The sequence below is a fragment of the Nerophis ophidion genome, linkage group LG01 (genome assembly GCF_033978795.1).
Source record: "Nerophis ophidion isolate RoL-2023_Sa linkage group LG01, RoL_Noph_v1.0, whole genome shotgun sequence".
NCBI classification, from domain to species: domain Eukaryota; kingdom Metazoa; phylum Chordata; class Actinopteri; order Syngnathiformes; family Syngnathidae; genus Nerophis; species Nerophis ophidion.
Genome location: NC_084611.1, coordinates 4,327,555 through 4,351,837, shown reverse-complemented (window position 1 = coordinate 4,351,837; position 24,283 = coordinate 4,327,555). Strand labels below are relative to the sequence as shown.

Genomic DNA, 24,283 nt, shown 5'->3' with positions numbered 1-24,283 from the left:
TCCTCACCTATGGTCATGAGCTTTGGGTCATGACCGAAAGGATAAGATCACGGGTACAAGCGGCCCAAATGAGTTTGGGTCTCTCCCTTAGAGATAGGGTGAGAAGCTCTGCCATCCGGGAGGAACTCAAAGTAAAGCCGCTGCTCCTCCACATGGAGAGGAGCCAAATGAGGTGGTTCGGGCATCTGGTCAGGATGCCACCCGAACGCCTCCCTAGGGAGGTGTTTAGGGCACGTCCAACCGGTAGGAGGCCACGGGGAAGACCCAGGACACGTTGGGAAGACTATATCTCCCGGCTGGCCTGGGAACGCCTCGGGATCCCCCGGGAAGAGCTAGACGAAGTGGCTGGGGAGAGGGAAGTCTGGGCTTCCCTGCTTAGGCTGCTGCCCCCGCGACCCGACCTCGGATAAGCGGAAGAAGATGGATGGATAGCGCTTTTTCTCTAATGTCTCAAAGCGCTTTACATAGTGAAAGCCTATATATAAATTTTACATTTAAACCAGTGTGGGTGGCACTGGGAGCAGGTGGGTAAAGTGTCTTGCCCAAGGACACAACGGCAGTGACTAGGATGGCGGAAGCGGGGATTGAACCTGCAACCCTCAAGTTGCTGGCACGGCCACTCTACCAACCGATCTATACCGCCTTGTCCAGGGTGTATCCCTCCTTCCGCCCAAATGCAGCTGAGATAGGCTCCAGCAACCCCCGCCATCCCAAAAGGGACAAGCGGTAGAAAAATGGATGGATGAACTGAACTGAACTGTTTGTAAATGTTGAAATTCATAAATAAAGGTTTATTTAAAAAAAAAAAAGATATTGCATCTTTTCAATTTGAGTATGATTTCCATATCGCCGCAAGATGGCGGTAGTGTGACATTATGGAATCTTCGGCTACTGGAGAAACTTAATCGAAGAAGAAAAGGGCGGATTTTATAGAATATAAAAAGGACAGGGGATGATGTGAGAAGAAATAGTTTTGTTTTTAATATACATATGTTTTTTGTAAAATAATGTCTTAAATTATATTGTGATTTTGACCAACGTAAAGAAGGTACATTGCATACTCCAGTGCAGCAGGGGGCGCTGTGCAAGTCATGGCGTCAACACGCCATTGAGCAAAAAAGAAAGAGGAAGAAGACAAAAAAAGGAGCAGAAAGCGACACATTCCAGACAAAGCTCAACGTTCGAGTTGTTTTTAAAAAAAAAAAACATCGAAAATGTTGAAAGAGTTGGTGAAGGAGCGACTGATGGCGGCGGCCGATGAAATATTCGCGCTGTTTGAAAGGACGATCGCGTCGTACGAGGAGGAACTTTCTAGAAGGATCCAGGAAAAGGAGCGGCATCGACAACTGGAAGCTTCTAGCAAGACTGCCATGGTTTTGCAGGGTGGAGGTATGTCTACTTGCTCACTGACGTCATGGGAGCTGCACTAACATCATCTTTTAAACTATATAAGTCGCTAGCAAAGTCACTCGGTCAGACGACATGAAAGGACAACATTTGTTTAAACCCACGTATATCACCCAAGATGGCGGCCATGTTCACAACGACGCCGTGTTTCTATCAATCAATCAATCGACGTTTACTCATGTAGCCCTGAATCAGCAGTGTCTCAAAGGGCTGCACAAGCCACAACCACAGATCCCACGTCAGGGCAGGGAAAAACTCAACCCAGTGGGATATCACCGAGAAACCTTGGAGAGGACCGCAGATGTGTGGACCCTCTCTCGGGCGACCGGTGCAATGGACATCAATTGGGTCTCGAATAATATTGTGAAAGTCCAGTCCATAGTGGATCTAACATAATAGTGAAAGTACAGTCCATAGTGGATCTAGCATAATAGTGAGAGTCCAGTCCATAGTGGATCTAACATAATAGTGAGAGTCCAGTCCATAGTGGATCTAACATAATAGTGAGAGTCCAGTGCTAAGTAGATCTAACATAATAGTGAGAGTCCAGTCCATAGTGGATCTAACATAATAGTGTGAGAGTCCAGTCCATAGTGGATCTAACAAAATAGTGTGAGAGTCCAGTCCATCGTGGATTTAACATAATAGTGAGAGTCCAGTCCATAGTGGATCTAACATAGTGAGAGTCCAGTCCTAAGTGGATCTAGCATAATAGTGAGAGTCCAGTCCATAGTGGATCTAACATAACAGTGTGAGAGTCCAGTCCATAGTGGATCTAGCATAAAAGTGTGAAAGTCCAGTCCGTAGTGGATCTAACATAATAGTGAGAGTCCAGTCCATAGTGGATCTAACATAATAGTGTGAAAGTCCAGTCCATAGTGGATCTAACATAATAGTGAGAGTCCAGTCCATAGTGGATCTAACATAATAGTGAGAGTCCAGTCCATAGTGGATCTAACATAATAGTGAGAGTCCAGTCCATAGTGGATCTAACATAATAGTGTGAGAGTCCAGTCCATAATGGATCTAACATAATAGTGTGAGAGTCCAGTCCATCGTGGATTTAACATAATAGTGAGAGTCCAGTCCATAGTGGATTTAACATAGTGAGAGTCCAGTCCATAGTGGATTTAACATAGTGAGAGTCCAGTCCTAAGTGGATCTAGCATAATAGTGAGAGTCCAGTCCATAGTGGATCTAACATAACAGTGTGAGAGTCCAGTCCATAGTGGATCTAGCATAAAAGTGTGAAAGTCCAGTCCGTAGTGGATCTAACATAATAGTGAGAGTCCAGTCCATAGTGGATCTAACATAATAGTGTGAAAGTCCAGTCCATAGTGGATCTAACATAATAGTGAGAGTCCAGTCCATAGTGGATCTAACATAATAGTGAGAGTCCAGTCCATAGTGGATCTAACATAATAGTGAGAGTCCAGTCCATGGTGGATCTTACATAATAGTGAGAGTCCAGTCCATAATGGATCTAACATAATAGTGTGAGAGTCCAGTCCATAGTGTATCCAGCATAATAGTGTGAAAGTCCAGGATCTAACATAATAGTGAGAGTCCAGTCCATAGTGGATCTAACATAATAGTGTGAGAGTCCAATCCATAGTGGATCTAACATAATAGTGAGAGTCCAGTCCATAGTGGATCTAACATAATAGTGTGAAAGTCCAGTCCGTAGTGGATCTAACATAATAGTGTGAAAGTCCAGTCCGTAGTGGATCTAACATAATAGTGAGAGTCCAGTCCAGAGTGGATCTAACATAATAGTGAGAGTCCAGTCCATAGTGGATCTAACATAATTGTGTGAGAGTCCAATCCATAGTGGATCTAACATAATAGTGTAAGTCCAGTCCATTGTGGATCTAACATAATAGTGACAGTCCAGTCCATAGTGGATCTAACATAATAGAGTGAGAATTCAGTCCATAGTGGATCTAACGTAATAGTGTGAGAGTCCAGTCCATCGTGGATTTAACATCATAGTGTGAGAGTCCAATCCATAGTGGATTTAACATAATAGTGAGAGTACAGTCCATAGTGGATCTAATATAATAGTGTGAGAGTCCAGTCCATAGTGGATCTAACATAATAGAGTGAGAATTCAGTCCATAGTGGATCTAACGTAATAGTGTGAGAGTCCAGTCCATCGTGGATTTAACATCATAGTGTGAGAGTCCAATCCATAGTGGATCTAACATAATAGTGAGAGTACAGTCCATAGTGGATCTAATATAATAGTGTGAGAGTCCAGTCCATAGTGGATCTAACTTAATAGTGTGAAAGTCCAATCCATAGTGGATTTAACATATAAGTGAGAGTCCAGTCCATAGTGGATCCAACATAATAGTGAGAGTCTAGTCCATAGTGGGGCCATCAGGAGACCATCCCAAGCGGAGACGGGTCAGCAGCGCAGAGATGTCCCCAACCGATGCACAGACGAGCTGTCCACCCAAGGTCCCGACTCTGGACAGTCAGCACTTCATCCATGGCCACCACACCTGTGCCCCCTTCCACACTCCACAAAGGAGAGGGTAGCAGAGCAGAAAAGAAAAGAAACGGCAGATCAACTGGTCTAAAAAGGGGCTCTATTTAAAGGCTACAGTATACAAATGAGTTTTAAGATGAGACTTAAATGTTTCTACTGAGTTAGCATCTCTAACTGTTACTGCTAGAACATTCCCGGATAGAAAACACTCTATAGCCCGCAGACTTTTTTTGGGCTCTGGCGCATACTTTTACATAATTTGCACTAATCTGTGCTGTGAATATTACCTTTTGGACACAACCACCAGGAAGTTGTAATTATTGTACACACAAATCACTTTACCACTTTGAAATAAGACAGGCCCCACCCGACTGTTGTGAAGTGAATTATATTTATATAGCACTTTTCTCCAGCGACTCAAAGCGCTTTTACATAGTGAAACCCCAAATCTAAGTTACATTTAAACCAGTGTGGGTAGTAGGGCTGCGATGAGGGGGCGACTTGTCCAGGGTGTACCCCGCCTTCCGCCCGATTGTAGCTGAGATAGGCGCCAGCGTCCCCCGCGACCCCAAAAGGGAATAAGCGGTAGAAAATGGATGGATGGATGGATGGGTAGTAGGGAGGATGTTTGTTACAAAATTATGGATTTTGATGCCATTATCGAAATCTTCACCTCCATAAAATTGGTCCGCGGCAGGCAGCATAAAGTGTTCTAGAACTTCCTGGTAGACTGCTGCATTGACCCTAGACCTCAGGAAACACAGTGGACCAACACCAGCAGATGACTTGGCACCCCAGACCATTACCCATTGTGGAAATTTGACACTGGACTTCAGGCAACGTGGATTCTGTGCCTCTCCTGTCTTCCTCCAGACTCTGGGACCTTGATTTCCAAAGGAGACACAAAATGTACTTTCATCTGAAAACATAACTTTGGACCACTCGGCAGCAGTCCAGTCCTTTTTGTCTTGAGCCCAGGCGAGACGCTTTTGACGTTGTCTCTTATTCAAGAGTGGCTTTACACAAGGGATGCGACAGCTGAAGCCCATATCTTGCATACGTCGGTGCGTGGTGGTTCTTGAAGCACTGACTCCAGCTGCAGTCCACTCTTTGTGGATCTCCCCCACATTTTCGTTTGACAATCCTCTCCAGTGCGCGGTTATCCCTCTTGCTTGTACACTTTTTTTCTACCACATCTTTGTCTTCCCTTGGCCTCTCTATTAATGTGCTTGGACACAGAGCTCTGGGAACATCCAACCTCTTTGGCAATGACCTTTTGTGTCTTGCCCTCCTTTAAAGTATCAATGGTCATCTTTTGGACAGTTGTCAAGTCAGCAGTCTTCCCCATGATTGTGTGTCATACAGAATCAAAACCAGAGACCATTTAAAGGCTTTTCCAGGTGTTTTGAGTCAGTTAGCTAATTAGAGTGTGGCACCAGGTGTCTTCAATATCTGACCTTTTCACCATATTCTCATTTTCTGAGATGTTGAATTTAGGGTTTCCATTGGTTGTCAGCTATAATCATCTCCTTTTTGGCAAAAAAACCACTCGAAATGTATCAGTCTGTTTGGAATGAACGTATACATTCTACAAGTTTCACTTTCTAAATGGAATTAGATAAATAAATCAACTTTTTCATGATATTCTAATAATATGACCAGCACCTGTATACCTTGATGTTGCAGAAAAAAGACCATGTGTTTTTTTTAGGGATGCACCGAAATGAAAATTTGTGGCCGAAGCCGAATAAAATTTAAACGCTTGGCCGAAGGCCGAATACCGAATAATGAATGCAGTTTTTCACAATTTTTTTTATATTGCATAAATAGCCTAGAATAAATATTTAGACATGTTTTTCAAATAAAGTAATTTTTTATTGAATATTGACATTTTTTTAATATTCCAGTAGTCTTTGCTTTAAAAAAAAGCACAGTTTCTCATTTATATTAGGCCTTCAAACAAAACATGCATTCCAAAAAAAACCCAAAGTGCATTAAAGTGGATAAACCCACAACAAATAAAATCAGTTCCCAGTGGCTTGTTTTATTTTTCGAAGTTTTTTTTCAAAATTTTATCCATCATTGAATATCCCGAAAAAATGCTTTAAAGTGGCTGATTGTCGCTATCTTTAAATCCACCTGTCCATTTTCCTGATGCCAATACAAACAAACATGGCAGACAAGCAGATAGCACAGCAAGATATAGCGACATTAGCTCGGATTCAGACTCGGATTTCAGCGGCTTAAGCGATTCAACAGATTACGCGTGTATTGAAACGGAGGGTTGGAGTGTGGAGGCGGACAGCGAAAACGAAATTGAAGAAGAAACTGAAGCTACTGAGCGAATAGCTATTGAAGCTATTCGGCGATCGCCTTCTAACCAACGATTGCATCTTTTGACCACTGGAGCAACTTAAATCCGTCGATTGGTAAGTGTTTGTTTGGCAATAAATGTGGGTGGAGGGAAAGGCTGGATGCAAATATAGCTGCAAATGTACATACAGCTAGCCTAAATAGTAGTGATGCACCGAAATGAAAATTTGTGGCCGAAGCCGAAGCCGAATAAAATTTAAACGCTTAGCCGAAGGCCGAATACCGAATAATGAATGCAGTTTTTCACAATTTTTTAAATATTGCATAGCCTAGAATAAATATTTAGACATGTTTTTCAAGTAAAGTAATTTCTTATTGAATATTGACATTTTTTTAATATTCCAGTAGCCTTTGCTTTTCAAAAAAAGCACAAAGTTTTTCATTTATATTAGGCCTTCAAACAAAACATGTGTTCCAAAAAAATAAATAAAGTCCATTAAAGTGGATAAACCCACAACAAATGAATGATTGTCCTTTTGGCAAAAGTCTGCTTAGCCACAGTAGATATGCTAATAATGTAAACAGAAGGCTCAAGTAAATCTCAATTAAGTGTGTGCTTGTAACCTCATACACTTATACAGGTAGCCTACACAACAGGCTAAAAATGTAAACAGAGGCCCCACTAAATCTCAATAAGTGTGTGTTTGTAACCTCATACACTTATACAGGTAGCCTACACAACAGGCTAATAATGTAAACAGAGGCCCCACTAAATCTCAATAAGTGTGTGTTTGTAACCTCATACACTTATACAGGTAGCCTACACAACAGGCTAATAATGTAAACAGAAGGCTCAAGTAAATCTCAATAAGTGTGTGCTTGTAACCTCATACACTTATACAGGTAGCCTACACAACAGGCTAATAATGTAAACAGAGGCCCCACTAAATCTCAATAAGTGTGTGCATGTGACCTCATACACTTATACAGGTACACAACATATCCCAACGTCACTGCACGTTGGTTGATTGCGTCACCGCGTCAAAAACTTGCGTCACACGCCACTATTCGGCCTTGTTTTTAACTCATTCCACCGAAGGCCGAATGTGGCTTTTTTTGCCATATTCGGCCGAATATATTCGGTTACCGATTAATCGGTGCATCCCTAGTTTTTTAACCGATTTCCGAACTCTAAAAGGGTGAATTTGGCGATTTAAACCCCTTTCAATTGTACGCTGACCTTTCACCCGTGACGTTACAACGGGAAGCAATCCACCATTTTCTCAAACACATTACACACACACAAGTCAAATCAGCTCGGTTATTTTCCGTTTTTTCGACTGTTTTCCGTTCTTTGGAGACATCATGCCTCGTCGGTGTGTTGTCGGAGCGTGTAACAACACCAACAGGGACGGATTCAAGTTGTCTTACGTGGAGGGCGCATCGATTAGCACGGCATGCTAATCGATGCTAACATGGCAGAAATTGGCAAGAATGTGTGGATATCCTGCGACACTCAAAGCCGACGCATTTCCAACGATAAAGTCAACGAAATCACAAAGGTGAGTTTTGTTGATGTTATTGACTTATGTGCTACTCAGACATATTTGGTCGCGGCATGACTGCCAGCTAATCGATGCTAACATGCTATTTAGTAGAGATGCACCGATTAATCGGTAACCGAATATATTCGGCCGAATATGGCAAAAAAAGCCGCATTCGGCCATAGGTGGAATGACTTAAAAACAAGGCCGAATAGTGGCGTGTGACGCAATTTTTTGACGTGGGTACGCAATCAACCAACGTGCAGTGACGTTGGGATATGTTGTGTACCTGTATAAGTGTATGAGGTTACAAGCACACACTTATTGAGATTTAGTGGGGCCTCTGTTTACATTATTAGCCTGTTGTGTAGGCTACCTGTATAAGTGTATGAGGTTACAAGCACACACTTATTGAGATTTAGTGGGGCCTCTGTTTACATTATTAGCCTGTTGTGTAGGCTACCTGTATAAGTGTATGAGGTTACATGCACACACTTATTGAGATTTACTTGAGCCTTCTGTTTACATTATTAGCCTGTTGTGTAGGCTACCTGTATAAGTGTATGAGGTTACAAGCACACACTTATTGAGATTTAGTGGGGCCTCTGTTTACATTATTAGCCTGTTGTGTAGGCTACCTGTATAAGTGTATGAGGTTACAAGCACACACTTATTGAGATTTACTTGAGCCTTCTGTTTACATTATTAGCCTGTTGTGTAGGCTACCTGTATAAGTGTATGAGGTTACAAGCACACACTTAATTGAGATTTACTTGAGCCTTCTGTTTACATTATTAGCATATCTACTGTGGCTAAGCAGACTTTTGCCAAAAGGACAATCATTCATTTGTTGTGGGTTTATCCACTTTAATGCACTTTATGTTTTTTTTGGAATGCATGTTTTGTTTGAAGGCCTAATATAAATGAAAAACTTTGTGCTTTTTTTGAAAAGCAAAGGCTACTGGAATATTAAAAAAATGTCAATATTCAATAAGAAAATTACTTTATTTGAAAAACATGTCTAAATATTTATTCTAGGCTATGCAATATTTAAAAAATTGTGAAAAACTGCATTCATTATTCGGTATTCGGCCTTCGGCTAAGCGTTTAAATTTTATTCGGCTTCGGCCACAAATTTTCATTTCGGTGCCTCCCTACTATTTAGGCTAGCTGTATTTACATTTGCAGCTATATTTGCATCCAGCCTTTCCCTCCACCCACATTTATTGCCAAACAAACACTTACCAATCGACGGATTTAAGTTGCTCCAGTGGTCAAAAGATGCAATCGTTGGTTAGAAGGCGATCGCCGAATAGCTTCAATAGCTATTCGCTCAATAGCTTCAGTTTCTTCTTCAATTTCGTTTTCACTATCCGCCTCCACACTCCAACCATCCGTTTCAATACACGCGTAATCTGTTGAATCGCTTAAGCCGCTGAAATCCGAGTCTGAATCCGAGCTAATGTCGCGATATCTTGCTGTTCTATCTGCTTGTCTGCCATGTTTGTTTGTATTGGCATCACTATGTGAAGCCCGGGTGGATTTAAAGATAGCGAAAATCAGCCACTTTAAAGCCTTTTTTCGGGATATTCCATGATGGATAAAATTTTGAAAAAAAACTTCGAAAAATAAAATAAGTCACTGGGAACTGATTTTATTGGTTTTAACCCTTCTGAAACTGTGATAATGTTCCCCTTTAACCTTCTTCTTGTGTTAGCTTTCTGTTACCATCTCTTATGTTAACGGGTCGGTTTTGACCCATGTCTTAAATCAGCTGTAAAATACACTAAAAACAATTGTCTATCATCCAATTTGTTTCTCATCTCTTGGTTACCTCGTTAGGTTTCCTTATCCATGAAAATATTGGTTTTAATATTTTTGGTGTGGGCCATTGGGCCTTTTTTTTGTCAGTATACCCCTCGATTTCAATTGAAAAAAATGGTAAAACGAACCTCAAGAGAATCGTATAAATAAAAAAAAGGTTGTTGTGTTACCTGACCATTACTGAGGGGTATTAGAACACATCTCTTAAATAAATTTGTTTTATTTATTTTTTCACTTTAATAATTTTAACATCGTAACAACTCTATACTGAATTGACCTCAAATGTCTGGACATTTTAGTTTTTAAATGCATATAAGAACCACATAAATTTTGTTTGTTTTTGTACTGGATAACAAGGTCAAATGAGAATCCACTAAAGCTCACATGATTGGGAGAGGAGCTGGCCGTCAGTGTGTTCAGTTTTGGCTCTACTTAGTGCTTTATAGTCTTATTTTTATAACTGGGTCGAAACCGACCCTAACAACACCAAGGTCATAATTTCAACCAGAGCATTTTATAATTTAGTGAAACAAAAAAAACAAGTTTTATTTTGTTGAAATAGAGGTTCCTGACAAAGTCAAAAAGCCTTGATGCATAAAAATAAATTGTGTTTCTTTTATGCATTTAAAAACTAAAACGGGTCGGTGCCGACCCTAACACAAGACGAAGGTTAAGAATAAAATAAAATACATTTTTACTGTTAGTACCCCTTTTAATTGGGTCACCTAAGAAAAATACATGCGGGGGAAAATCCTGCATTTATTTGTATTATTTACTAGACAGACCTGCAAACTATAGAGTGGTGTAGGCTACAAGATAATATTAACGTTATCAGACATATTAAAAGTTAAAGTACCAATGATTGTCACACACACACCGGCTAACGTTACCATTAGCTACTGACTATGCTTAGGTAACGTTAGTCTAGCTAACATTACTGCAGTCCTGGTTGACATTAGAGGTAATGTTATTGTAGCCTAAAGGCTACAAGTGAGCAGATATGGAAATGAACCTGCAACATTTAACGTTAGTTACTCACCGGCAATATCACTGGGACTGCAGGTTGAAGCAGAGAAAGAGGGGCGTGCTTCGTCATCTCTGTCGCCGCCTCTCCACGACACCTTTCTCGAACCTTCCGGTTATGTACGGCATGAACATGTTTGTTGTGCTGCCCCCCTTCAGGAGAGCGAAGTCTGGCAATACTTGCAGTAGCCGTTTCCTACTGGTGTTTCTTAGTAAAGTGAAGCCATGCCTTGGGGTGTTGCTGCTTCTGTGTCTGCCGCCCAATGACTGAGCTACGTCATTTCCTGTGGTGTGCCGCGGGACATTTCCTGAGGCACGGGATTCATTCCCAGGGATTCGAATATAGAGCCAAATCTTTTTATTTACTATATTACATTGGATAACAGGTACCGTTACTCAAAAAGGGATTTGAATCCATGGATTCGGTTCTTTTCTTATCGAACATCATCCCTAAGTGTGGGTGGCACTGGGAGCAGGTGGCTAAAGTGTCTTGCCCAATGACACAACAGCAGTGACGAGGATGGCGGAAGCGGGCATCGAACCTGGAACCTTCAAGTTGCTGGCACGGCCACTCTACCAACCCTGTTACACAGTTCTGTATTCTCAAGCCATCGCCATTTTAAATAATGCAGTAAAAACCGGCCTGGGCAGTACATTTTTTTAGTACAAAAATTGCCTATTTTAGGATTTTAGGCCATCCATCTTTAGAGGGATTTAGAAACCCTGTTTCCATATGAGTTGGGAAACTGTGTTAGATGTAAATATAAACAGAATACAATGATTTGCAAATCATTTTCAACCCATATTCAGTTGAATATGCTACAAAGACAACATATTTGATGTTCATATTGATAAAGATTTTTTTTTGCAAATAATCATTCACTTTAGAATTTGATGCCAGCAACATGTGACAAAGAAGTTGGGAAAGGTGGCAATAAATACTAATAAAGTTGAGGAATGCTCATCAAACACTTATTTGGAACATCCCACAGGTGTGCAGGCTAATTGGGAACAGGTGGGTGCCATGATTGGGTATAAAAACAGCTTCCCAAAAATGCTCAGTCTTTCACAAGAAGGTACACCCCTTAGTCCACAACTGCGTGAGCAAATAGTCAAACAGTTTAACAACAATGTTTCTCAAAGTGCAATTGCAAGAAATTTAGGGATTTCAACATCTACGCTCCATATCATCATCAAAAGTTTCAGGGAATCTGGAGAAATCACTCCACGTAAGCGGCATGGCCGGAAACCAACATTGAATGGGCACTGTATCAAAAACCGACATCAATCTCTAAAGGATATCACCACATTAGCTCAGGAACTCTTCAGAAAACCACTGTCACTAAATCCAGTTCGTCGCTACACCTATAAGTGCAAGTTAAAGCTCTACTATGCATAGCGAAAGCCATTTATCAACAACATCCAGAAACGCCACCGGCTTCTCTGGGCCGGAGATCATCTAAGATGGACTGATGCAAAGTGGAAAAGTGTTCTGTGGTCTGACGAGTCCACATTTCAAATTGTTTTTGGAAATATTCGACATCGTGTCATCCGGACCAAAGGGGAAGCGAACCATCCAGACTGTTATCTACGCAAAGTGTAGATAACAGTGTTTAAGTCATAAAAAGATATGGATGCATGATAATGGAACTTTGAAACGTTACTAATAAGTTCCGACCTAGAAGTGTAAAAAAAAAAATAGTAATTTCGATTGAATCGTCATTTTTACTTGTAATGATTCTATTAGAGTAAAAAAAAAAATACAATAAAAAATAGATTTTTAAAACCAACATTCTTTTGTTTTTTTTTTAATATGTCCTGTCCAGCCACTCAGGCAAATTGTATTGTTGATGCCGATCAGACGTGTCAAAGTGGTTCTCACTGAGGGCCACATGGCACTTACGTTTGGCCCCAGAGGGTCGCTTTTAACATTGGATTCTATTATTATACAATTTAATGCATTTTATTTGTAGATTTTTCTTTTAAACTAAAATGTAAAAAAAAATATGGTTAAGTTGCAATATTTTCACCTCAAAATGTATTGTATAGTCTTCATTATAACACTTATATAAGACTTTTAAAGTCATTTTGATAGTAGGCTAATATAGACACTTACATCATGTGTTGTCTTCATTATAACACTTATATAAGACTTTTAAAGTCATTTTGATAGTAGGCTAATATAGACACTTACATCATGTGTTGTCTTCATTATAACACTTATATAAGACTTTTAAAGTCATTTTGATAGTAGGCGAATATAGCTAATATAGACACATCATGTGTTGTCTTCATTATAACACTTATATAAGACTTTTAAAGTCATTTTGATAGTAGGCGAATATAGCTAATATAGCTAATGTAGACACTTAAATCATACGTTGCCTTCATTATAACACTTATATAATACTTTTAAATTAATTTTGATAGTAGGCTAATATAACTAATATAGACACATCATGTGTTGTCTTCATTATAACACTTATATAAGACTTTTAATGTTATTTTGAATAATAGGCTAATATAGACACATCATGTGTTGTCTTCATTAGATAGATAGATAGTACTTTATTGATTCCGTCAGTAGAGTTCCCTTAGGAAAATTCAATTATAACACTTATATAAGACTTTTAAAGTCCTTTTGATAGTAGGCTAATATAGACACTTGCATCATGTGTTGCCTTCTTTATAACACTTATATAAGACTTTTAAAGGCCTACCGAAAGCCACTACTAGCGACCACGCAGCTAATGTTAAAATGATAACATAGGAAAAGTTGGCATACTTCTTTGTTGGCGCCAAATATCAAAAGCTATGATTTTGAGAAAAAAAATTGTTAACTAAAATGCTAGCATTAAACATTAGCATGCTAACATGAAAAAAATTAATTTTGATAGTGGGCTAATATAACTAATATAGACACTTACATCATGTGTTGTCTTCATTATAACACTTATATAAGACTTTTAAAGTCCTCTTGATAGTAGGCTAATATAGACACATCATGTGTTGCCTTCATTATAACACTTATATAAGACTTTTAAAGTCATTTTGATAGTAGGCTATAATAACTAATATAGACACTTACATCATGTGTTGCCTTCATTATAACACTTATATAAGACTTTTAAAGTCATTTTGATAGTAGGCTATTATAGACACTTGAATCATGTGTTGCCTTCATTATAACACTTATATGAGACTTTTAAAGTCATTTTGATAGTAGGCTAATATAGACACTTGCATCATGTGTTGCCTTCTTTATAACACTTATATAAGACTTTTAAAGGCCTACTGAAAGCCACTACTAGCGACCACGCAGTCTGATAGTTTATATATCAATGATGAAATATTAAAATTGCAACACATGCCAATACGGCCGCTTTAGTTTACTAAATTACAATTTTAAATTTCGTGCGAAGTATCCTGTTGAAAACGTTGATATGATGCGTGACGTCTCGGATTGTAGCGGACGTATTTTTCCCAGCCCGATCCAAGCTATAAGTAGTCTGCTTTAATCGCATAATTACACAGTATTCTGGACATCGGTGTTGCTGAGTCTTTTGCAATTTGCTCAATTAATAATGGAGACGTCAAAGAAGAAAGATGTAGGTGGGAAGCAGTGTATTGCAGCTGCCTTTAGCAACACAAACACAGCCGGTGTTTCCTTGTTTACATTCCCAAAGGTGAAGCTTCACTATGGAACAGAGCAGTCAAGCGAACATGGTTCCAAACCACATGTCCACCGGCAGGTTTCAGTGAGGAAATTGTGGTAATAAGTCGGCTCTTATTGTAGACATGAGCGGAGCTTGCGTCCTCTCTTGCCTCCTCCTACTGGAGACACTGGCGGTCACCACACCCGTGGCCACACCCCTCCGACTTTCAGGTACGACAGTATAATCTCACTACAACACTAGTAACACAATAAGCAGATAAGGGATTTTCCAGAATTATCCTAGTAAATTTGTCTAATAACATCTGAATCGCTCCCACTGCCCTAGCCTTTTTATTTTTATTTATTTATTTATTTTTCTAGTCCTTCACTCTAAATTTGCTCATCCACAAATCTTTCATCCTCGCTCAAATTAATGGGGAAATCGTCGCTTTTTCGGTCCGAATCGCTCTCGCTGCTGGTGGCCATGATTGTAAACAATGTTCAGATGTGAGGAGCTCTACAACCCGTGACGTCACGCGCACATCATCTGCTACCTCCAATACAGGCAAGGCTTTTTTATTAGCGACCAAAAGTTGCAAACTTTATCATCGATGTTCTCTACTAAATCCTTTCAGCAAAAATATTGCGAAATGATCAAATATGACACATAGAATGGACCTGCTATCCCTGTTAAAATAAAAACAATCTAATTTCAGTAGGCCTTTAAAGTCATTTGATAGTAGACTAATATAACTAATATAGACACTTACGTCATGTGTTGCCTTCATAACACTTGTATAAGACTTTTAAGGTCATTTTGAATAGTAGGCTGATATAGACACTTACATCATGTGTTGTCTTCATTATAACACTTAAATAAGACTTCTAAAGTCATTTTGATAATAGGCTAATTTAGACACATTATGTGTTGTTTTCATTATAACCCTTATATAAGACTTTTAAAGTCCTTTTGATAGTAGGCTAATATAGACACTTGCATCATGTGTTGTCTTCATTATAACATTTACATAAGAAATTTGATAGTAGGCAAATATAGCTAATATAGACACTTACGTCATGTGTTGCCTTCATAACACTTGTATAAGACTTTTAAGGTCATTTTGAATAGTAGGCTGATATAGACACTTACATCATGTGTTGTCTTCATTATAACACTTAAATAAGACTTCTAAAGTCATTTTGATAATAGGCTAATTTAGACACATTATGTGTTGTTTTCATTATAACCCTTATATAAGACTTTTAAAGTCCTTTTGATAGTAGGCTAATATAGACACTTGCATCATGTGTTGTCTTCATTATAACATTTACATAAGAAATTTGATAGTAGGCAAATATAGCTAATATAGACACTTACGTCATGTGTTGTCTTCATAACACTTGTATAAGACTTTTAAAGTCACTTTGAATAGTAGGCTAATATAGACACTTACATCATGTGTTGTCTTCATTATAACATTTACATAAGAAATTTGATAGTAGGCAAATATAGCTAATATAGACACTTACGTCATGTGTTGTCTTCATAACACTTGTATAAGACTTTTAAAGTCACTTTGAATAGTGGGCTAATATAGACACTTACATCATGTGTTGCCTTCATTTTAACACTGAAATAGGACTTCTAAAGTCATTTTGATAGTAGGCTAATATAGACACATCATGTGTTGTCTTCATTATAACACTTACATAAGACATTTGATAGTAGGCAAATATAGCTAATATAGACACTTACGTCTTGTGTTGTCTTCATAACACTTGTATAAGACTTTTGAAGTCATTTTGAATAGTGGGCTAATATAGACACTTACATCATGTGTTGCCTTCATTTTAACACTGAAATAGGACTTCTAAAGTCATTTTGATAGTAGGCTAATATAGACACATTATGTGTTGTTTTCATTATAACCCTTATATAAGACTTTTAAAGTCCTCTTGATAGTAGGCTAATATAGACACTTGCATCATGTGTTGTCTTCATTATAACACTTATATAAGACATTTGATAGTAGGCAAATATAGCTAATATAGACACTTACGTCTTGTGTTGTCTTCATAACACTTGTATAAGACTTTTGAAGTCATTTTGAATAGTGGGCTGATATAGACGCTTACATCATGTGTTGTCTTCATTTTAACACTGAAATAAGACTTCTAAAGTTATTTTGATAGTAGGCTAATTTAGACACATTATGTGTTGTTTTTCATTATAATCCTTATATAAGACTTTTAAAGTCCTTTTGATAGTAGGCTAATATAGACACTTGCATCATGTGTTGTCTTCATTATAACACTTATATAAGACATTTGATAGTAGGCTGATATAGACACTTACATCATGTGTTGTCTTTATTTTAACACTTATATAAGACTTCTAAAGTCATTTTGATAGTAGGCTAATATAGACACTTGCATCATGTGTTGTCTTCATTTTAACACTTGTATAAGATTTTTAAAGTCATTTTGAATAATAGGCTAATTTAGACACATTATGTGTTGTTTTCATTATAACCCTTATATAAGACTTTTAAAGTCCTTTTGATAGTAGGCTAATATAGACACTTGCATCATGCGTTGTCTTCATTATAACACTTATATAAGACATTTGATAGTAGGCAAATATAGCTAATATAGACACGTCTTGTGTTGTCTTCATAACACTTGTATAAGACTTTTGAAGTCATTTTGAATAGTGGGCTGATATAGACACTTACATCATGTGTTGTCTTCATTTTAACACTGAAATAAGACTTCTAAAGTCATTTTGATAGTAGGCTAATTTAGACACATTATGTGTTGTTTTCATTATGACCCTTATATAAGACTTTTAAAGTCCTTTTGATAGTAGGCTAATATAGACACTTGCATCATGTGTTGTCTTCATTATAACACTTATATAAGACATTTGATAGTAGGCTGATATAGACACTTACATCATGTGTTGTCTTTATTTTAACACTTATATAAGACTTCTAAAGTCATTTTGATAGTAGGCTAATATAGACACTTGCATCATGTGTTGTCTTCATTTTAACACTTGTATAAGATTTTTAAAGTCATTTTGAATAATAGGCTAATTTAGACACATTATGTGTTGTTTTCATTATAACCCTTATATAAGACTTTTAAAGTCCTTTTGATAGTAGGCTAATATAGACACTTGCATCATGCGTTGTCTTCATTATAACACTTATATAAGACATTTGATAGTAGGCAAATATAGCTAATATAGACACGTCTTGTGTTGTCTTCATAACACTTGTATAAGACTTTTGAAGTCATTTTGAATAGTGGGCTGATATAGACACTTACATCATGTGTTGTCTTCATTTTAACACTGAAATAAGACTTCTAAAGTCATTTTGATAGTAGGCTAATTTAGACACATTATGTGTTGTTTTCATTATGACCCTTATATAAGACTTTTAAAGTCCTTTTGATAGTAGGCTAATATAGACACTTGCATCATGTGTTGTCTTCATTATAACACTTACATAAGACATTTGATAGTAGGCAAATATAGCTAATATAGACACGTCTTGTGTTGTCTTCATAACACTTATATAAGACTTTTAAAGTCCTCTTGATAGTAGACTAATATAGACACTTGCATCATGTGTTGTCTTCATTTTAACACTTAAATAAGACTTCTAAAGTAATTTTGAATAGGCTAATTTAGACACATTATGTGTTGTTTTTCATTATAACCCTTATATAAGACTTTTAAAGTCCTTTTGATAATAGGCTAATATAGACACTTGCATCATGTGTTGTCTTCATTATAACACTTATATAAGACATTTGATAGTAGGCTGATATAGACACTTACATCATGTGTTGTCTTTATTTTAACACTTATATAAGACTTCTAAAGTCATTTTGATAGTAGGCTAATATAGACACTTGCATCATGTGTTGTCTTCATTGTAACACTTACATAAGACATTTGATACTAGGCAAATATAGCTAATATAGACACTTACGTCTTGTGTTGTCTTCATAACACTTGTATAAGACTTTTGAAGTCATTTTGATAGTAGGCTGATATAGACACTTACATCATGTGTTGTCTTCATTTTAACACTGAAATAAGACTTCTAAAGTCATTTTGATAGTAGGCTAATTTAGACACATTATGTGTTGTTTTCATTATGACCCTTATACAAGACTTTTAAAGTCCTCTTGATAGTAGGCTAATATAGACACTTGCATCATGTGTTGTCTTCATTATAACACTTACATAAGACATTTGATAGTAGGCAAATATAGCTAATATAGACACATCTTGTGTTGTCTTCATAACACTTATATAAGACTTTTAAAGTCCTCTTGATAGTAGACTAATATAGACACTTGCATCATGTGTTGTCTTCATTTTAACACTTAAATAAGACTTCTAAAGTAATTTTGAATAGGCTAATTTAGACACATTATGTGTTGTTTTTCATTATAACCCTTATATAAGACTTTTAAAGTCCTTTTGATAATAGGCTAATATAGACACTTGCATCATGTGTTGTCTTCATTATAACACTTATATAAGACATTTGATAGTAGGCTGATATAGACACTTACATCATGTGTTGTCTTTATTTTAACACTTATATAAGACTTCTAAAGTCATTTTGATAGTAGGCTAATATAGACACTTGCATCATGTGTTGTCTTCATTGTAACACTTACATAAGACATTTGATACTAGGCAAATATAGCTAATATAGACACTTACGTCATGTGTTGTCTTCATAACACTTGTATTAGACTTTTGAAGTCATTTTGAATAATAAGCTGATAAAGACGCTTACATCATGTGTTGTCTTCATTATAACACTTAAATAAGACTTCTAAAGTCATTTTGATAGTAGGCTAATTTAGACACATTATGTGTTGTTTTCATTATGACCCTTATATAAGACTTTTAAAGTCCTTTTGATAGTAGGCTAATATAGACACTTGCATCATGTGTTGTCTTCATTATAACACTTATATAAGACATTTGATAGTAGGCTAATATAGACACTTACGTCATATTTTGTCTTCATAACACTTGTATAAGACCTTTATTGGAGGCTCCAGACAGATATTAATATTTAATTTTTTTTGTTCGATATGACTCTTTTTAACATTTTGGTTTGCCGACCCCTGCTTTAGATGGATTAAATCATGTCGGATGTGTCTGGGCTAAAGTGTGTTTGTGTCCTGCAGAAGTCCGCAACCGGCTGGGTCTTCAAGAAGATCGTCGCACTCGGCCGGAGTATTCACAGCCCCCTCGCGTCAAAGAGGAAGAGGAGGAGCTTTGGGTCACCGGGGACCCCCCTCCCATTAAAGAGGAAGAAGAGGAACTTTGGGTCACTAAGGAGAGAGAACGTCTTCTCGGGTTGGAGGAGGCCGATTTCACCAAGCTGCCGCTGACTGTTGTCTGTGTGAAGACGGAAAACAGTCCTCCGGAGTTCTCGCAGCTTCATCCCAGATGGGCGGAGCCTCCCAGCGGCAGCTCACATCAACACAGGACTACAGAAGCAGATGGAGGCCACTGTGGTAGAGCACAAGCAGACAACCTCTTCGCCCCGCTGTCCGATAGTGACGACACATCACTCTCTCCTCTGGGCGAAGACCGGAACAACGCCCAGGAACGTTTGAGCGGCGATACGGACTGCGACGCTGACAACAAACACGACGAGTGCTCCAAAAAGAAGCCAGGGACTTACGTGACCTGCTTAGTTTGCGCTAAGAAATTTGCCAAATCGGGCGGCTTGACTCGGCACATGCTGACGCACACGGGAGAGAAACCTTTCATTTGCTCGGTTTGCGGGCAAAAATTTGCCCACAGGTTTACCTTGGCCCGACACATGAGGACGCACACGGGGGAAAAACCCTTTAGTTGTTCAGTTTGCGACAAACGGTTCTCGGAGAAGTCGAACATGGTCGCGCACATGAGAACGCACACGCACGAGAAACCGTTTGGATGCTCCGCTTGCGGCAAGAGCTTCTCCCACAAGAGGGACTACTCCCGCCACCTGCGGACGCACTCGGGGGAAAAACTCTACAGCTGTTCCACCTGCGGCGAGCGATTCTCCCGGAAGTCGTACATGTTGTCGCACGCCAGGACGCACACGGGAGAAAAACCATGTGTTTGTTCAGTTTGCGGGAAAAGATTCTCCCAGACGGGAACCATGGTGAGGCACATGAGGACGCACTCGGGAGAACAGCCCTTCAGTTGCTTAATTTGCGGTAAAAGATTCTCTGCCAAGGCAAACATGGAGACACACATGAAAACACACATGGAATGACTCCCTCACCGCTGACATGAACATGTAGGAAACAAACCTTCACACTGCACTGTAAGCTGTCCAATTATTATTATTTTTTGTCAGATCCGGTCTTTTTCTATTAGTCAGTCACATTACAAAAAAAAATGATTTCATCTAATGCGAACACAATCCGTCACACGTGCTTCAAGGCTAGTAGGGTTTTGTGCAATCAAAATCAACATTTTTTAAAACTCTATTAACACGCTTAGACCAGGGGTGTCAAATGTACGAACAGGTTTTATCTGGCCCGCTGGGAAGAGTTTGCTAAGTATAAAAATGAGCCAAAATGTTTGAATGAAAGAAACTGCGGTGTTAAATAGGAACATTATCAGCAGACCTATGTAAGCGTCAATATATACCTTGATGGTGCAGAAAAAAGACCATCTATTTTTTTAACCGATTTCCGAACTCTAAATGGGTGAATTTTGGCGAATTAAACGCTTTTCTGTTTATCACGCTGGAGGCGATGACGTCAGAATGTGGTAACACAGCCGCCATTTTCATTTTCAACACATTGTAACCATTGGGTCTCAGCTCTGTTATTTTCCGTTTTTTCGACTATTTTTTGGAACCTTGGAGACATCATGCCTCGTCGGTGTGTTGTCGGAGGTTGTAACAACACTAACAGGGAGGGATTCAAGTTGCACCACCGGCCCGAAGATGCCAAAGTGTCTGCCGCCAGACCTCCATTGAATGTACCAAAGTGGCTCCACATTTTACCGGCGATGGCACAGAGATGTATGGATAACCTGCAGATGCATTTGCAACAATAAAGTCAACGAAATCACAAAGGTGAGTTTTGTTGATGTTGACTTATGTGCTAATCAAACATATTTGGTCGCGGCGTGACTGCGAGCTAATCGATGCTAACATGCTACGCTAATCGACGCTAACATGCTATTTACCGGCGGTGCTAAAGCAGACATGGCACAGAGATGTATGGATAACCTGCAGATGCATTTGTAACGATAAAGTCACAGAAATCACAAAGGTGAGTTTTGTTGATGTTGACTGCCAGCTAATCGATGCTAACATGTTATGCTAATCGATGCTAACATGCTATTTACCGGCGGTGCTAAAGCAGACATGGCACAGAGATGTATGGATAACCTGCAGATACATTTGTAACGATAAAGTCACAGAAATCACAAAGGTGAGTTTTGTTGATGTTGACTGCCAGCCAATTGATGCTAACATGCTATGCTAATTGATGCTAACATGCTATTTACCGGCGGTGCTAAAGCAGACATGGCACAGAGATGTATGGATAACCTGCAGATGCATTTGCAACTATATTACGTTTCCTTCCACCCACATTTAATGCGAAACAAACACTTACCAATCGACGGATTTAAGTTGCTCCAGTGTCAAAAGATGCGAAAGTCCTGATCGTTTGGTCCGCACATTTTACCGGCGATGCTAACGCAGCTATTCGGCCATGCTATGGCTATGAATAGCGTCAATAGCTTCAGTTTCTTCTTCAATACTTTCATACTCCAACCATCTGTTTCAATACATGCGTAATCTGTTGAATCGCTTAAATCACTGAAATCCGAGTTTGAATCCGGGCTAATGTCACTATATCTTGCTGTGGTATTCCCATTGTTTGTTTACATTGGCAGCACTGTGTGACGTCACAGGGAAATGGATAGTGGCATCGCAAATAGCGAAAATCAAGCACTTTAAAACTTTTTTTAGGGATATTCCGAGACCGGTAAAATGTTGAAAAAAATTTCAAAAAATACAACAAGCCACTGGGAACTGATTTTTATTGTTTTTAACCCTTTTGAAATTGTGATAATGTTCCCCTTTAAATGTGCCCATTAGTTGTCGCCATTATTTTTTTTTATCTTTGTAGATGATGCTCCGATTCGTCTCAACAAAAGAGGAATAATATAAAAAAATCTCACTTGAAACATTTTCACGTATGTGCCACACTTAAAACCTTCAGCACAGTGGTGTCAAACGGACGGCCGATGAGTCTAATAAATATAAAAATAGGCCGAAATATTTGAATGAGAGACTGCTGTTCTAAATGTCTCCACTAGATTTTGCAATAGAAATTATTTGTGTCTTTGTAGATCAGGGGTAGGGAACCTAGGGCTCTAGAGCCAGATGTGGCTCTTTTGATGACTGCATCTGGCTCTCAGATAAATCTGAGCTGATATAACTTAAAGGGGAACATTATCACAATTTCAAAAGGGTTAAAAACAATAAAAATCAGTTCCCAGTGGCTTGTTGTATTTTTTGAAGTTTTTTTCAAAATTTTACCGGTCTCAGAATATCCCTAAATAAAGCTTTAAAGTGCCTTATTTTCGCTCTCTGCGAAGACACTGGCCATTTCCCTGTGACGTCACACAGTGCTGCCAATGTAAACAAACAATGGGAATACCACAGCAAGATATAGCGACATTAGCTCGGATTCAAACTCAGATTTCAGCGACTTAAGCGATTCAACAGATTACGCATGTATTGAAACAGATGGTTGGAGTATGAAAATATTGAAGAAGAAACTGAAGCTATTGAGCGAATAGCTATTGACGCTATTCATAGCCATAGCATGGCCGAATAGCTGCGTTAGCATCGCCGGTAAAATGTGCGGACCAAACGATCAGGACTTTCGCATCTTTTGACACTGGAGCAACTTAAATCCGTCGATTGGTAAGTGTTTTTTTCGCATTAAATGTGGGTGGAAGGAAACGTAATATAGTTGCAAATGCATCTGCAGGTTATCCATACATCTCTGTGCCATGTCTGCTTTAGCACCGCCGGTAAATAGCATGTTAGCGTCGATTAGCGTAGCATGTTAGCACCAATTAGCTGGCAGTCAACATCAACAAAACTCACCTTTGTGATTTCTGTGACTTTATCGTTACAAATGCATCTGCAGGTTATCCATACATCTCTGTGCCATGTCTGCTTTAGCACCGCCGGTAAATAGCATGTTAGCGTCGATTAGCGTAGCATGTTAGCATGGATTAACTGGCAGTCACGCCGCGACCAAATATGTCTGATTAGCAAATAAGTCAACAACAACAAAACTCACCTTTGTGATTTCCTTGACTTTATAGTTGCAAATGCATCTGCAGGTTATCCAAACATCTCTGTGCCATGTCTGCTTTAGCACCGCCGGTCAAATGTGGAGACACTCTGGCACATTCAATGGGGGTCTGGCGGCAGACACTTTGGCATCTTGGGGCCAGTGGTGCAACTTGAATCCCTCCCTGTTAGTGTTGTTACACCCTCCGACAACACACCGACGAGGCATGATGTCTCCAAGGTTCCAAAAAATAGTCAAAAAAACGGAAAATAACAGAGCTGAGACCCGGTGTTTGTAATGTGTTGAAAATGAAAATGGTGGGTGTGTTACCTCGGCGACGTCACATTCTGACGTCATCGCCTCCAGCTCGATAAACAGAAAGGCGTTTAATTCGCCAAAATTCACCCATTTAGAGTTCGGAAATCGGTTAAAAAAAAGATGGTCTTTTTTCTGCACCATCAAGGTATATATTGACGCTTACATAGGTCTGCTGATAATGTTCCCCTTTTAAAAAGTCGCTTCTTACCGGGTGTGTCGTCCATGAAGCTGCCGTCAACTTCCCTGAGACATTGGCGTCAACACACCCGTGGAAAAACCCTTCCGACTATCAGGTACTATTTAACTCACTAAAACACTAGCAACAAGATAAGG

General features: G+C 38.8%; 1 protein-coding gene across 2 annotated transcripts in view; it reads left to right on the top strand.

Moving 5' to 3' along the window:
• Positions 1–20,992, top strand: part of LOC133549225 (gastrula zinc finger protein XlCGF52.1-like) — a 34,320-nt gene extending 13,328 nt beyond the window's left edge. Inside the window, exons 1-2 of one of the 2 annotated variants that reach the window (XM_061894434.1) lie at positions 1,121–1,389; positions 19,487–20,992. In XM_061894434.1, coding sequence (XP_061750418.1) covers positions 1,215–1,389; positions 19,487–20,571 — 1,260 coding nt within the window. In that variant the 5' untranslated portion in view covers positions 1,121–1,214 and the 3' untranslated portion in view covers positions 20,572–20,992. Of the gene's footprint in view, positions 1–1,120; positions 1,390–19,486 lie in introns of those variants that run through there. The other variant, XM_061894443.1, reaches the window with a different exon arrangement.
• Positions 20,993–24,283: the final 3,291 nt, after the last annotated feature.